General features: G+C 39.6%; 1 protein-coding gene across 2 annotated transcripts in view; it reads left to right on the top strand.

Moving 5' to 3' along the window:
• CTNNBL1 (catenin beta like 1) overlaps positions 1–12,318 on the top strand; it is a 2,650,525-nt gene that overhangs the window by 1,164,210 nt on the left and 1,473,997 nt on the right. For both annotated transcript variants that reach the window (XM_044090205.1, XM_044090206.1), the window contains one exon: positions 1,633–1,781. In XM_044090205.1, the coding sequence (XP_043946140.1) occupies positions 1,633–1,781 (149 nt within the window). The remainder of the gene's footprint in view (positions 1–1,632; positions 1,782–12,318) is intronic.

The following is a 12,318-nucleotide window of genomic DNA, read 5'->3' as shown; positions in this document are numbered from 1 at the left end:
GCTGTTTGTCTGCAACAGTAATAAAATGAATGGTGTATGTTTAAACCTGGTTGATTCCTTTGAAACAGTCACCAAGGCCATTAACAAGGGGAAGGTGGTCCACACAGCCTACCTGGACCTCGCAAAAGCCTTCGATACAATACCCCACTCGGGCATTATAGATAAGCTCACCAGCTTAAATATAAACCCTTATGTCACTAGATGGATTGCAAACTGGCTCAAGGACAGAACCCACATGGTTAGAATTGCTGGAGCCATGTCAGACTCCAAACCAGTTACAAGTGGTGTCCCACAAGGCTCAGTCCTGGGACCTCTCTTGTTCGGTATATATTTCTCGGAGGTACAGGCCAACACGGAAGGACTGTGGCTGACCAAGTTTGCAGATGACTGCAAACTGGGCGCCATAATCGACTCTCCAGCCGACACAAGCATCCTCCAAAGGGCCTCATAGAAACAGACAACTGGTGCCAGAGCCATGGCCTCAAGCTAAATGCCAAAAGTGTATAGTCATCCCCTTTGGCAAAACAAAGTGCCCACAAATTACCACATAGGTGGTAATCCATTAAGTACAGAAGAAGTAATTAGAGACCTGGGGACCCAAGTTGATAGCAATCTCTCATTTGACAACCATGTGGCCAAAGTGGTTAGAAAAACATTTTATATAGCCCACCTAATCATGAAGGGATTCACATCTAGATCAGGGAGGTCATCGTGCCTCTTTACTCATCCCTCATCAGGCCCATAATTGAGTACAATGCCCCTTTTGGGATGTACCTTACCAGACACCTGCAGCAACTGGAAAGACCCCAAAAGTACCTCACCAAGAGGATCAAAGGGCTCAAACAGATGCCATATGCTGCCCGGTTAAAGAAACTCCAGCTCTACTCAGTGGCATACCGCCTGTTCAGAGGCGATCTGTGCCTGACGTATAAAGCCATGTCCAACCCGGAATTAATGGACATGCTGCACCTCAGAAAATCCAAATCCCATCGAGCTACACGCTCGAGAGACTTGAACCTCAGCACTGAAATAAATAGGACATGCTGGAGGGACAGATTCATAACCCAGAGGCTCCCTTCACTCTGGAATAAAATCCCAGTCCAGGTTAGGCAGAGTCCCTCATTGACTCTCTTCAAGAGGAATCTTGATGAGTGGATGGGAGATCGTAGGTTTATCCCGGGTATCACTTCTGTGTCACTGTTAGACAGAGGCACAGTATACTAACCTTGAAAAAGGGCATAGCAAAATAAATTTAAAATAGGTGGCGAAAGCCAAACACATTCTAGCTAGGCTTATAAATGCCCTAGGGCAGATAGCCTAGTATGAACCTATGAACCTGTGAACCTATATACTGCTTTGGCTTGTACCCCTCGCTAGGGTACATGATACGTGAGTTATGTAAGTATATCATATTTGATGATATGAAGAGTCTATGTATTTCATGTGAGTAGAAAGTAGGACTTAACTTCACAGTCGCAGTCTGGCAAGAATGCTTAAACATTTTTTATATGTGCAAGATGACAAACCATGTGGCACTTTTGAGAGGTATTAAGAATGAGTAATATCTGTGTACTCTTATATGTGATAAGATCTCTTCTTGGATCTAAATATCCTCACTTTAACTATTTTTAGGTCTTTAAACGTCACAATCCTAGCACTGCTGAGGAGCAGGAGATGATGGAGAATTTGTTTGACTCTCTCTGCTCTTGCCTGATGCTGAGCTCTAACCGTGAACGCTTCCTGAAGGGAGAAGGGTTGCAGCTGATGAACCTCATGCTGAGGTAAGAACAACACACACTTTGCTCTTGATGGGGCCATTTCCATTTAAAGGAGTATGCAAACTGAAGGACAGTTTTTAAAATAATATGCCATAAATCTTGGAATGGCTTTTAATTACTTGCATATTTTGAATCTTTTACACATTTTCTTTTTCTAGGGTCCAGAGAGCACTAGTCCCATAGTAACCATTGATGTCTGTGATGTTTCTATAAACATAAATATAAAAAAAAAAACTCCAGAGCATTCACTCACTTTGTAAAATAAATTCTTGGCCAATTAGCCTTGCAGAAATCTGTTGTGTATTGTGCATAATCTCCTCCAGCTCAGTACACTTACAAAATGTGTGCTTCTAGGTGCCTCTTGTCCCTGAGTCACATAACCTGTGCGGCAATTCTGAGGAACCTGTGGGAACATTTTATTGACATGCTGTGTAAAAATTATCAGTAAGATGATTCCAAGCAACAATTCTGAATTTTTTCAGCATTAGTTGCTCTGATCTATTTAAGTCTAATTTCAAAATATCTCCATTTTTTTGTTTTTTGTGTTAATGCCTACAGACGTTTAAGTACTTTTGGTTGGGAGTGTGAAAAATTGTGGGACAGATTGTTGAGATGAACTTGAAGGATGTGCATGAAGAGCTGCAGAAAGAATCTTGGGAGTTGACATTCTTTGGGGGCAAGGATGATGTGGTGAGGATGACAAAGCTACCAAAACTGATGCACTTTTCCCAGTTTAGAGATAGAATTAAAAATAGCAAAGTTCCAGCACTTGTTTGACAGATTTGCAGTGTAGTGACAGTGAAAATTAATTTTTATGATGGCTAGTGAAGGATTTAGAGTATTTGAGGTAGAAGGCAACTGCATATCTGACACAGGAGAGCCAGAATGTGAGGTCCTGGGGCAGAATTTACTGAGGTGGTAGAGGTACAGATGTCAAGTTTGGGGAATCCTTGAAGTGTGGCAGAGGTGAAATATTCTTTAACACCTTTATTATCACTTAATACACGGGCATACATACATTAATAGAAAACAAACCATCATTTGGTCCAATATTCCATGCATTTCTCAGTTCTTGGCTTCCCTTAAACCTCACACCCCCTCTTGAGTATTATTCTGCATATATTGTTACCACAAATTTCATTTATTTCTATGTAATTTTCTCTATGCTTTTTCTAAAGATCCCCCTTCATTATTATTATTTGCTCAATATTCAGTACTTCAGATACAATCTTTCCAGGCTTGTTAGTTGTTGCTGAAGCACCTACCAAAGGGAGAAAACTCTGAGAGAAGAAAGGAGCCACTTTTGAGATTTTAAGTATTTTCTTCTGATTTTTTTTATTTAGGATTACTGCTTTGCCGCCTACTTTTCAACATTTTTAGGCTTGCTAAAGTTTATATCTGTATTAGAAACAGTATTTAGAACACATCTAGAGCCTGTTTACTGCATTTCCTGTGTTGCACTTAATTTAAAATCATTTTTTCTCTTAAAATTGCATTTTACCTGACTTTGGCCTAGCACTCAAGTGTGGGGTCATTTATTGCACTGTTGTGAATATTTTGCTACTTGTGTTTCTCTGCTACCTTTAAACTAAAACAAAAAAAGGAAAAACAAAAAATCTTGCTTTTTTCCCACTTTCTGAAATTTAAGAAAGTTCAGTTACAGATTTGCTGTTCTGAACTGTTTGTAAGTTTCTTGGAGGCCAGTGCTTGCTTGGGCTAAAGGGAAGTCTCTGTGTTCACCAGTGGCAGTGGTTAACACTGAGCAGCCTGCCTGTCCCTGTAGGAGTGGTTACTGCCTAGAAGCTGTAGTTTTATTGGCCATTTTGGGTCAATTCCAGACTCCTTGATCTCTCTCTCTCTTAAAACCCTGCAACTGTCTTTTTGCGCGGTCTTGCGCACAGAGCAGCGTCGGGCAGCGCCACTTAAACAGTTTAAACTATTCCCGGCTCCACAAAGTGTGCTCTTCACTTTTTCCCTTAGAACTGCTCTAAATCTCTAATTAAGCACTCTATTTTCATTCTAAAGCCCTGCACTTGCTCATATAAGTAATCTCATAGGTAAACACAAACTAAAGCACTGCATCCTCTTATACTCATTCTAAGCACTTGCTCCCTATTGGTTCTTTCTGATCAATCAATAAGTAGTTCCCTATATTAGTCAGTTATGTCCAAAGGTCAGTTTCGAGTTTACTCTCCAGTCCAGCTGGTGAATCTGGGAATCTTGAGGCAATGTTACAACTGCCTTATGTATACAGATCACCCTCTCCTCCTCCAAACAAGCTCAAATATATGTGAGAGATGCAACTATATAGCCAAACTGGAGGCTAAGCTCTCTCAACCCAGTACTGGCACAGCCTGTCAGGGGGAGAAGGTAACCACACACACCACAAATCCAGTCTCACATAGACCTATCGCATCAGCAAACCAAACACATAAACACACAAAAACATACTCAGAGGCTCTAAATAAAAATTTGCCTAAGCAGCAGAGACCTCCAAAGCAGACATCCAAGCAACACCTACCACGAAACAATATCCACGTAGCACATAGCTCACAAAGTCAGTGTGCCACACAGTCACAACCCTTAAGGCTAAACAACACACCTAATACACTTGTAATAGGTGACTCTATTGTCAGACACACTGACGTCCCACTCACCAGGCTGAACAAGGAGAAGGTCACTGTAAGCTGCCTGTCGGGTGCCAGGATCTGCCACATAACACAAGCACTCAGGTCACTCTAAAGCAAGTACAAATATGACTCCGTCATTGTCCATGCTGGTGTGAATGACCTGAGACGTACCTCCCTGGACTACATGAAAAAAGACGTACAGGAGCTCTGTGATCATGTATCCCAGGCCAGTATGACCCTAACCTTGAGTAGCATCTTACCCTCACCAAGAATGATGCCACAGTATAAAGACAAAATGATCAATTTTAACAATTGGTTAAAGTATTGGTGTCATTCATAGGGGATCCAGTGTCTGTCAGCCTGGGATGACATGCTCAACAAGCCACGTTGCTTCGCTAGGGACGGCTTGCACCTGTCACCCCTGGGTTTTCAAATACTGGCAAAGGCTCTTACCTCCCCCATAGTGCCTTTTTTAGGCAAGGCTCAAAAGACAAACCCACCCCCATAGACAACACAAAGAAAAAAAAAACTAAGGGTAATGCTGCTCAACGCCAGAAGTCTAAACCTCAAGATGCATGCACTCGAGACTCTCCTCAGTATGGAGAATATCGATATCTGTGCAGTAACAGAAACCTAGTTCAAGGCTCCCGAGAGCACCCCAGCACTAACAGGTTATACTTCATACCATGTTTTCCGGCCCCAAAACTCTGACCGAACCACAAAAGGAGGGGGAGTATCCATATTTATCAAAGATACCCATACCTCCAGGTTAGTGGCACTGCACGAAGCATCGGAGACCATCCATGTGCAACTAACAGTGGGCAAAACTGCCTTTCAGTTTGTAGCCTGCTACAGACCACCCTCCCAAACACAGGAACCTCACTCGGCTTTCCTGAGAACACTGGAGAATATGAAGGTCTCTCCAAACACTATTATATTGGGTGACTTCAACTACCCAAACATCGATTGGGAAAACTACTCAAGCCCAAACACCCTCGCCCAACGGTTCCTAGAATTTATAAACTCAAATGCTATGGAACAACTGGTCACCACTCCCACAAGAGGGGAAAACATATCGGATCTGGTCATCACCAACATGGGGTCTCTATGTTCCACACCAGAGGTATACCCCTCATTGGTAAGATCAGACCATAAATAAATCTCACTGGGCATCCATATTCCGTCCCCACCCCTAGCCAAGGAAACCACGGTGAAGAACTTCTCAAAAGCAAACTTCACACTTCTCAAAACTGAGGTGGAATCCTTCAAAGCCCCCGGGCCAGTGGAAAGTACGTCCAAATTGTAGAATCCTTTACAAAAGCATTCTATGGACACCTACAGGAATGCATGGAGCATGCTATCCCAAATAAAACCAAGACTCACTCCTCCAAAGGCAGGAGACCTGTCTGATGGACCCCGGCCATAAATAAGCTATACAACAGAAGGAGGAAGCTACTACATGACAGAGCAAAATCCCAAAAAGGGAAGGCGTCACTGATCAGTACTAGCAAGAAACTATGATCCCTCATAAAATCATCTAAGGCCAGCTTCGAAAGAAAAATTGCACAAGACACTAAAGATAATCACAAGGCCTTCTTTAGTTATATCAGAAACCTGGGAGGCAACTTCCAGATATGCTCTGAGTTACTGCAAAATGACAAAAAATACACTGAATCCACAGACATTGCCAACATCCTGGCAGAAAGGTTCAGTGCAAACTTCTCCCCCCCTTCCCCCCCCCAAAAGAGCAAATGTCCATCCCAACAGAGTGTAGCCTTCCTGAGATCACAGATGCACAGATGAGAGCTGCCCTTTCCAAAGCAAAAAACACAGCATCAGTGGGACCAGACGGTGTCCTGGGCTGCGTCTTACACGAGCTCCAAGAAGAACTAAACCCTCATATAAAGTCACTGTTCAGTCTCAACCTTACTACAGGATATGTACCCAAGGAATGGCGTACAGCAACAGTGGTCCCACTCCACAAAGGTGGTGCCACAACAGACCCCAGAAACTATCGCCCTATAAGCCTGACTAGCCTGGTCTGCAAAGCTATGGAGCGTATCATCATGGAAATCATAAACAAAGACATTGGGAACCTCCAGACACTGGATCCTACCCAATTCGGCTTTGTTAAGGGCAGATCTTGCCTCTTGAACCTGGTCGACTTCTTTGAAACAGTTACCAAAGCCATAAATGAAGGGAAGGTAGTCCGCACAGCCTACCTGGACCTCGCAAAAGCCTTTGACACAATACCCCACTCAGGCATCATAAATAAGCTCACCAGCTTAAATATCAACCCCTATGTCACAAGATGGGTTGCAAACTGGCTCAGGGATAGAACCCACATGGTCAGAACTGCAGGTGCCATGTCAGACTCTAAACCAGTTACAAGTGGTGTCCCACAAGGCTCAGTCCTGGGACCTCTCTTGTTCAGTATATATTTCTCCGAGGTACAGGCTAACATGGGTGGACTATGGCTGACCAAGTTCGCAGATGACTGCAAACTGGGTGCCGTAATCGACTCTCTGGCTGACACAAGCATCCTCCAAAAGGGTCTCACAGAGACGGATAACTGGTGCCAGAGCCATGGCCTAAAGCTAAATGCCAAAAAGTGCATAGTCATGCCCTTTGGGAAAAACAAAGTGCCCACAAATGACCACATAGGTGGTAATCCATTAAGTACGGAAGAAGTAATTAGGGACATGGGGACCCAAGTAGATAGCAATCTCTCCTTTGACAATCACGTTGCCAAAGTGATTAGAAAGACCTTCTATATAGCCCACCTTATCACGAAAGGGTTCACATCTAGATCAAGAGAGGTCATTGTGCCCCTCTACTCATCACTTATCAGGCCCATAATTGAGTACAGTGCCCCGTTTGGGATGTACCTTACCCGACACCTGCAGCAACTAGAAAGACCCCAAAAGTATATCACCAAGAGGATCAAGGGGCTCAAACAGATGCCCTATGCAGTTCGGCTAAAGAAAATCCAGCTCTACTCAGTTGTGTACCGCCTACTCAGAGGTGATCTGTGTCTGATGTATAAAGCCATGTCCAACCCAGAATTAATGGACATGCTTCACCTCAGGAAATCCAAATCCCTTAGAGCTACACACTCCAGGGACTTGAACCTCAGCACAGAAATAATTAGAACATGCTGGAGGGACATATTCATATCCCAGAGGTTCCCCTCACTCTGGAACAAAATCCCAATCCATGTTAGGCAGAGCCCCTCACTGACCCTCTTCAAGAGAAATCTTGACGAGTGGATGTGAGATCGTAAGTTTACCCCTGGGATCTCTTCTGTGTCCCTGCTTGACAGATGTACAGTAAACTAACCTTAAAAGGGCTACCTTCTGTGACCTACTATACAGAGCCACAGTCAACTAATCTAAAAGGGAGGCGAAAGCCAAACACACTCTGGCTAGGCTTATAAATGCCCTAGGGCAGATAGCCTAGTATCAACCTGTGAACAATTGAGGTTGAGGTCTTACTATGTGTAGGAAGTTCAGAATTGTGTCCTAGCTCAAAAGAATCATTTCCATAGTTATAGCCGTTTGCTCCCACATTTCTGTAGGAATTTTTTAAAATTTGCCAGCTCATTGCACTCCCAAAAAACATGTTCTCAGTTACCTCTTTCTTCATCACATCTGAAACATTTGCTGTCTACCTGGGGGAAAAATCATTGAAGTCTGCTTGGAGTATTAAAATACATATGCGAACACTTCCAAGTAAAAAATTCAAAACCTTTTGGACTTTGTTGCATATTTGTGAGCCATACATCTTTATGTTGTTTCCTTCTAAACTGCTTTTCCAGTCTCTTCCCAATTTTTTTTCTAATATCCTCTGATTTCTGTAGTTATCATGCATTATTTCATATACTCTACTAATTATTCCTTTTTAACAGGAGCTTATGTTCTAGATTAGATTAAAATCTCTACCAGACCAGGTCTTTCACTTAGGATTCCTTTATCCCTTTTTCTTTACCTGTACTCTGATGTCAGTCCCTGGTAGGGAAGGCATTCCCTAACTTGCAGTCCAGACTTCTTTTTGGCCACATGCCAGTCTGTAACATTTCCCTCTGTAGTTGTTTGCCCAAAATATCTTTGTCCCTTTGAAAGTTTGCTCCAGCAAATTCCAGACCCCTCTTGCCTATTTTCTGTACCCCTAATTGCAGTCATATCTATTGGTAAAAGCTCCTTTCCACATTCCCACGTTGGCTTATTTCTTGGAGTACTTTCTGCAGCTTTATAAATGTAACATTATATATGTTTTTTATTATTTTCCTTAAAGATCTGCATCCAAAATCACACTCTTTCCTTATTTATTGAACTTTCCCCACTTCATCAGCATCCCTTTCCCACTTTGAATTATAATCTCCTAGTGTTATCCACATGAGCTTTAACTGCATAGCTTTACAATATCTCTTCAAGTCAGGCAATCCTAAACCACCTTGTTCTATTGGGAGGATCAATTTATCCCACTTAACTCTTGCCCTTTTCTCCTCCCAGATGTATTCCTTCAACGCTTTATTAGTTATTGTCCACAGTTGCTTCTTTGCTTGACATAAATATGTCTTGACCTATATATAAATCTAAAGGGTCTAAAACCATTTTCACTGCTTATGTCTTATATCCATATGCATAAACAACAGCTTCCAGTTTCTCAGTTTTTGTATTATATATTGTTTAGGCTCTTCCCACATATATTTAGCTGCCATAATAGAAACCTTTTTATTTCATATTCCTAATTACTTCATCTTATTGTATCCTAATAAATACAGGCATTGCTGAACCAACATATGTGTAGGTATATAATGTACAACTGTAGCCTTTGTTTTATCTTCATTAATTTTATATCCAGAAAAAAATTGAAATGGTCTGAAAATGTTCCACAGCAATGAAATGTCCTTTTCTGGATTTATCGGGTACAAAATATAATCTGCATGTAAAGTCAACATTTCTTAATTAGCTTACCAGTTATATCCTTGAATGTTGAGTCTCTTATTTTCTTTGCTAATGGCTCTAAATATTAAATGAATAACAGAGAGATAAGAGAAAAGGGGACACCCCTGCCTGGTTCCTCTGTTCAATGCAGTTTATCGGAGAGGAACACTTCCACTTTTAATTCTTGCTTCTTGTCCTTCATATATCCTCATAACATACCTTATTATTGTATTCTGCAATGCACATGCTTCCATTGTCCTACTCATAAAATCCCATATTACTCTGCTAAATGTTTTCTCTGCATCATGATCTACCAACAAGAGTGGTATTTTATTTCATTCTGCTTCCCTGTTAATGTCTTCAAATGTTTGACTCCCCTTCACAAAACTAGTTGTTTGTTTGTTTGTCAAATATTTGCCTCCCCTCTATAAAGCCACATTATTCATAGCTATCAATTTTGGCAACAGTTTTGGCATTCTTTTAGCTAGTGCAGACATAAGCACTTTATAATTTTGAAATTGATATATGTGAAGCTGTCTGATTGGTCTACCCTCTTTGGGTGCTACAGCCACTACAGCTTTCTTCCAAAGGTACTGGTGCTTTCCCTCCTTTTAAAATACTATTAAACAAAATCTTCCTAATTTTTATCACTTTCTTCCCTCCTAACTTCTAGACTTCTACAGGAATGCCATCTCCTCTTGTCTTAACTATTAGTTTTTGAGCCTCATGTTTCTCTTACTTTGGCATGCGGTAATTACGTTTTCCATAAATATTTCCATTTGTGCTCTTTCTTGGTTTCCACATTCTTCTGTTTTATACAAATTTTCATAAAACTTTCCAAAATGTCTAATACCTTAATAGTATCTCTGGTTATTTTTTGTAGGCTCCTTAAGTTTGGTGACTTACCATTCTTTCTACTTTCTGTTATTTAAGTTGTTGTGCTAAAAGATTTTGTACTCTGGAGATATCAGAAATTGTTGCTTAACAGCAGCCTTTATAAACTCGTGTATTATCCAAAGACTCCTTTATTTCTCTTTTGCACTCTTCTGTTGTTCCTCTCCTCATCTTTTTCTGTGATATTCCCATTGTTCTGCAGTACTTTAACCTTTTATCAGCCCTCTAAATAATTCCTATTACTTTTTACCATTGTTTCTTTCTCTTTTATTTCTACCTTATATTTAAACTCCATTTTCATTTTAGTCTACTTATTAGCTATCCCTTCTTGAATGCATTTTTGTCTTCTCCAATAACTCTTGAATAATTTCCAATACCCATGCCTTGAATTACTGTCTTTTTAACAGATAGGAGCGTAAGCACTTGTGTCTCAGTTTTACTTCATTACTCTGCAATTTTATCTTATTTTTTATTGGTGCATGGTCTAAAATAATTATTGGATGTGTGTCGAAGCTTTCAATTAAATGGACATACTGTTGTGAAATATGATTTCTCTCCAGTCTAGCCCAGTCTTTGTACCATATGGATTAATATGTAAATTCTGTCTGAATTCCTACTACTGAATTCACATATTTCGTATCAAATATTTTCCTACATTTCTTCAGAAATCTACCCTCTTTTTGTTATATTTTCCCTTATAGGTCCCCCAATACATCCTTACTATTGCAAATCAAGTTCTAGTCCCTATCTTCATTCTCTACTGAAAGCTGATCATTTCTCCCCAAATTTTTCAAGTTCTACTAAAGCAGTTTTTGGTGGAATGCAAGTATGTGCCAGCTTAATCTTCCTCCCTTGTCAGTAGCCCCTTACTGCCACAAAACTCACTAAAGACACAAGCACCCTGTCAATGAAGCTGTTTGTTTTTTCACAAATAAAAGATATAAACAGTATATATAAACACATGAACAAGAAATCCATCTTAGACTGGATTCTTACAAATAAATCATGTAACATAAATTCCTCTGGCTGCCTCGCTGACAGTTTATTTGACCATCTGCTAACTTATGCTGTCAGAAACCATCCCAACATATGCAAATAGGTAGCCTACAAATGTGCTAAATATACTAAATATACTAAAAATACTTTAATTCAAGCAACTTCATCACCACAATAAAGCTAAAAAACTGGAATATCTTAAAGACCATGCCATTGGATGATTTTGTAACCCATTTCCATAATAAACTAACCAAAAGCACTGTTTTGAGGAGAAGCAAAGCACCGGACAACTGTAGGTACAAGTCCAAGTTATTTATTAAAAGAACCACACACAAAACGTAAAATGCTACACAACACCACGCGTTTTTCGTCTATTAAATCAGACTTCATCAGACAAAAAACATACTATAACCACATGTATATATAATGACAAAAAATTTTAAACAATCCAATGAGAATAAATCTCATGAATATTTAATCCAAATAATATAATAGTCTAAAATGCTTATATCCTTGAATAGCTATTTCAAACACTGAATTCGAGTATGATGAACCAAAATATCTGCACAGGTAATTGATGAATCAAAATCAAATATATTGTATTATATTTTATATAAAATGTAATGTATAAAATGTTGCAACAGATATAATCGAACTTATAAGGAATTGAGTGTTCAACACCACAATAATAAAAACCAATGCAACACTCCCATCAAGTGGCCAAAAGTGAAAATTACATAAATTAACACTAAATCTACTTATAATAAAACAACTTAAAAGTACATAGTAAATCTATGTTAATGCATATATTGCATAAAAATCAAGATGTAGAAATGATGGGGAGACAAAGAGAGCATATATAAATAAAATCATAAATTATTAGGTAGAAATAATACCATAAAATTGTCATAAATAGATAAATATCATCACAAACAACATATGTTATATATAATAAATACTCTAGTAAAAAACTCCCTAAAATATGTGTATATGTACATGTGTAAAGATAAAATATATGTATATATTAAATATATAAAAAATATATATAATATATATAATATAAAAGATATAGAA

The sequence above is a fragment of the Protopterus annectens genome, chromosome 12.part0, assembly GCF_019279795.1.
Source record: "Protopterus annectens isolate FY-2018-M chromosome 12.part0, PAN1.0, whole genome shotgun sequence".
NCBI lineage: Eukaryota > Metazoa > Chordata > Ceratodontiformes > Protopteridae > Protopterus > Protopterus annectens.
This window is presented reverse-complemented; position numbering and strand designations above follow the sequence as displayed.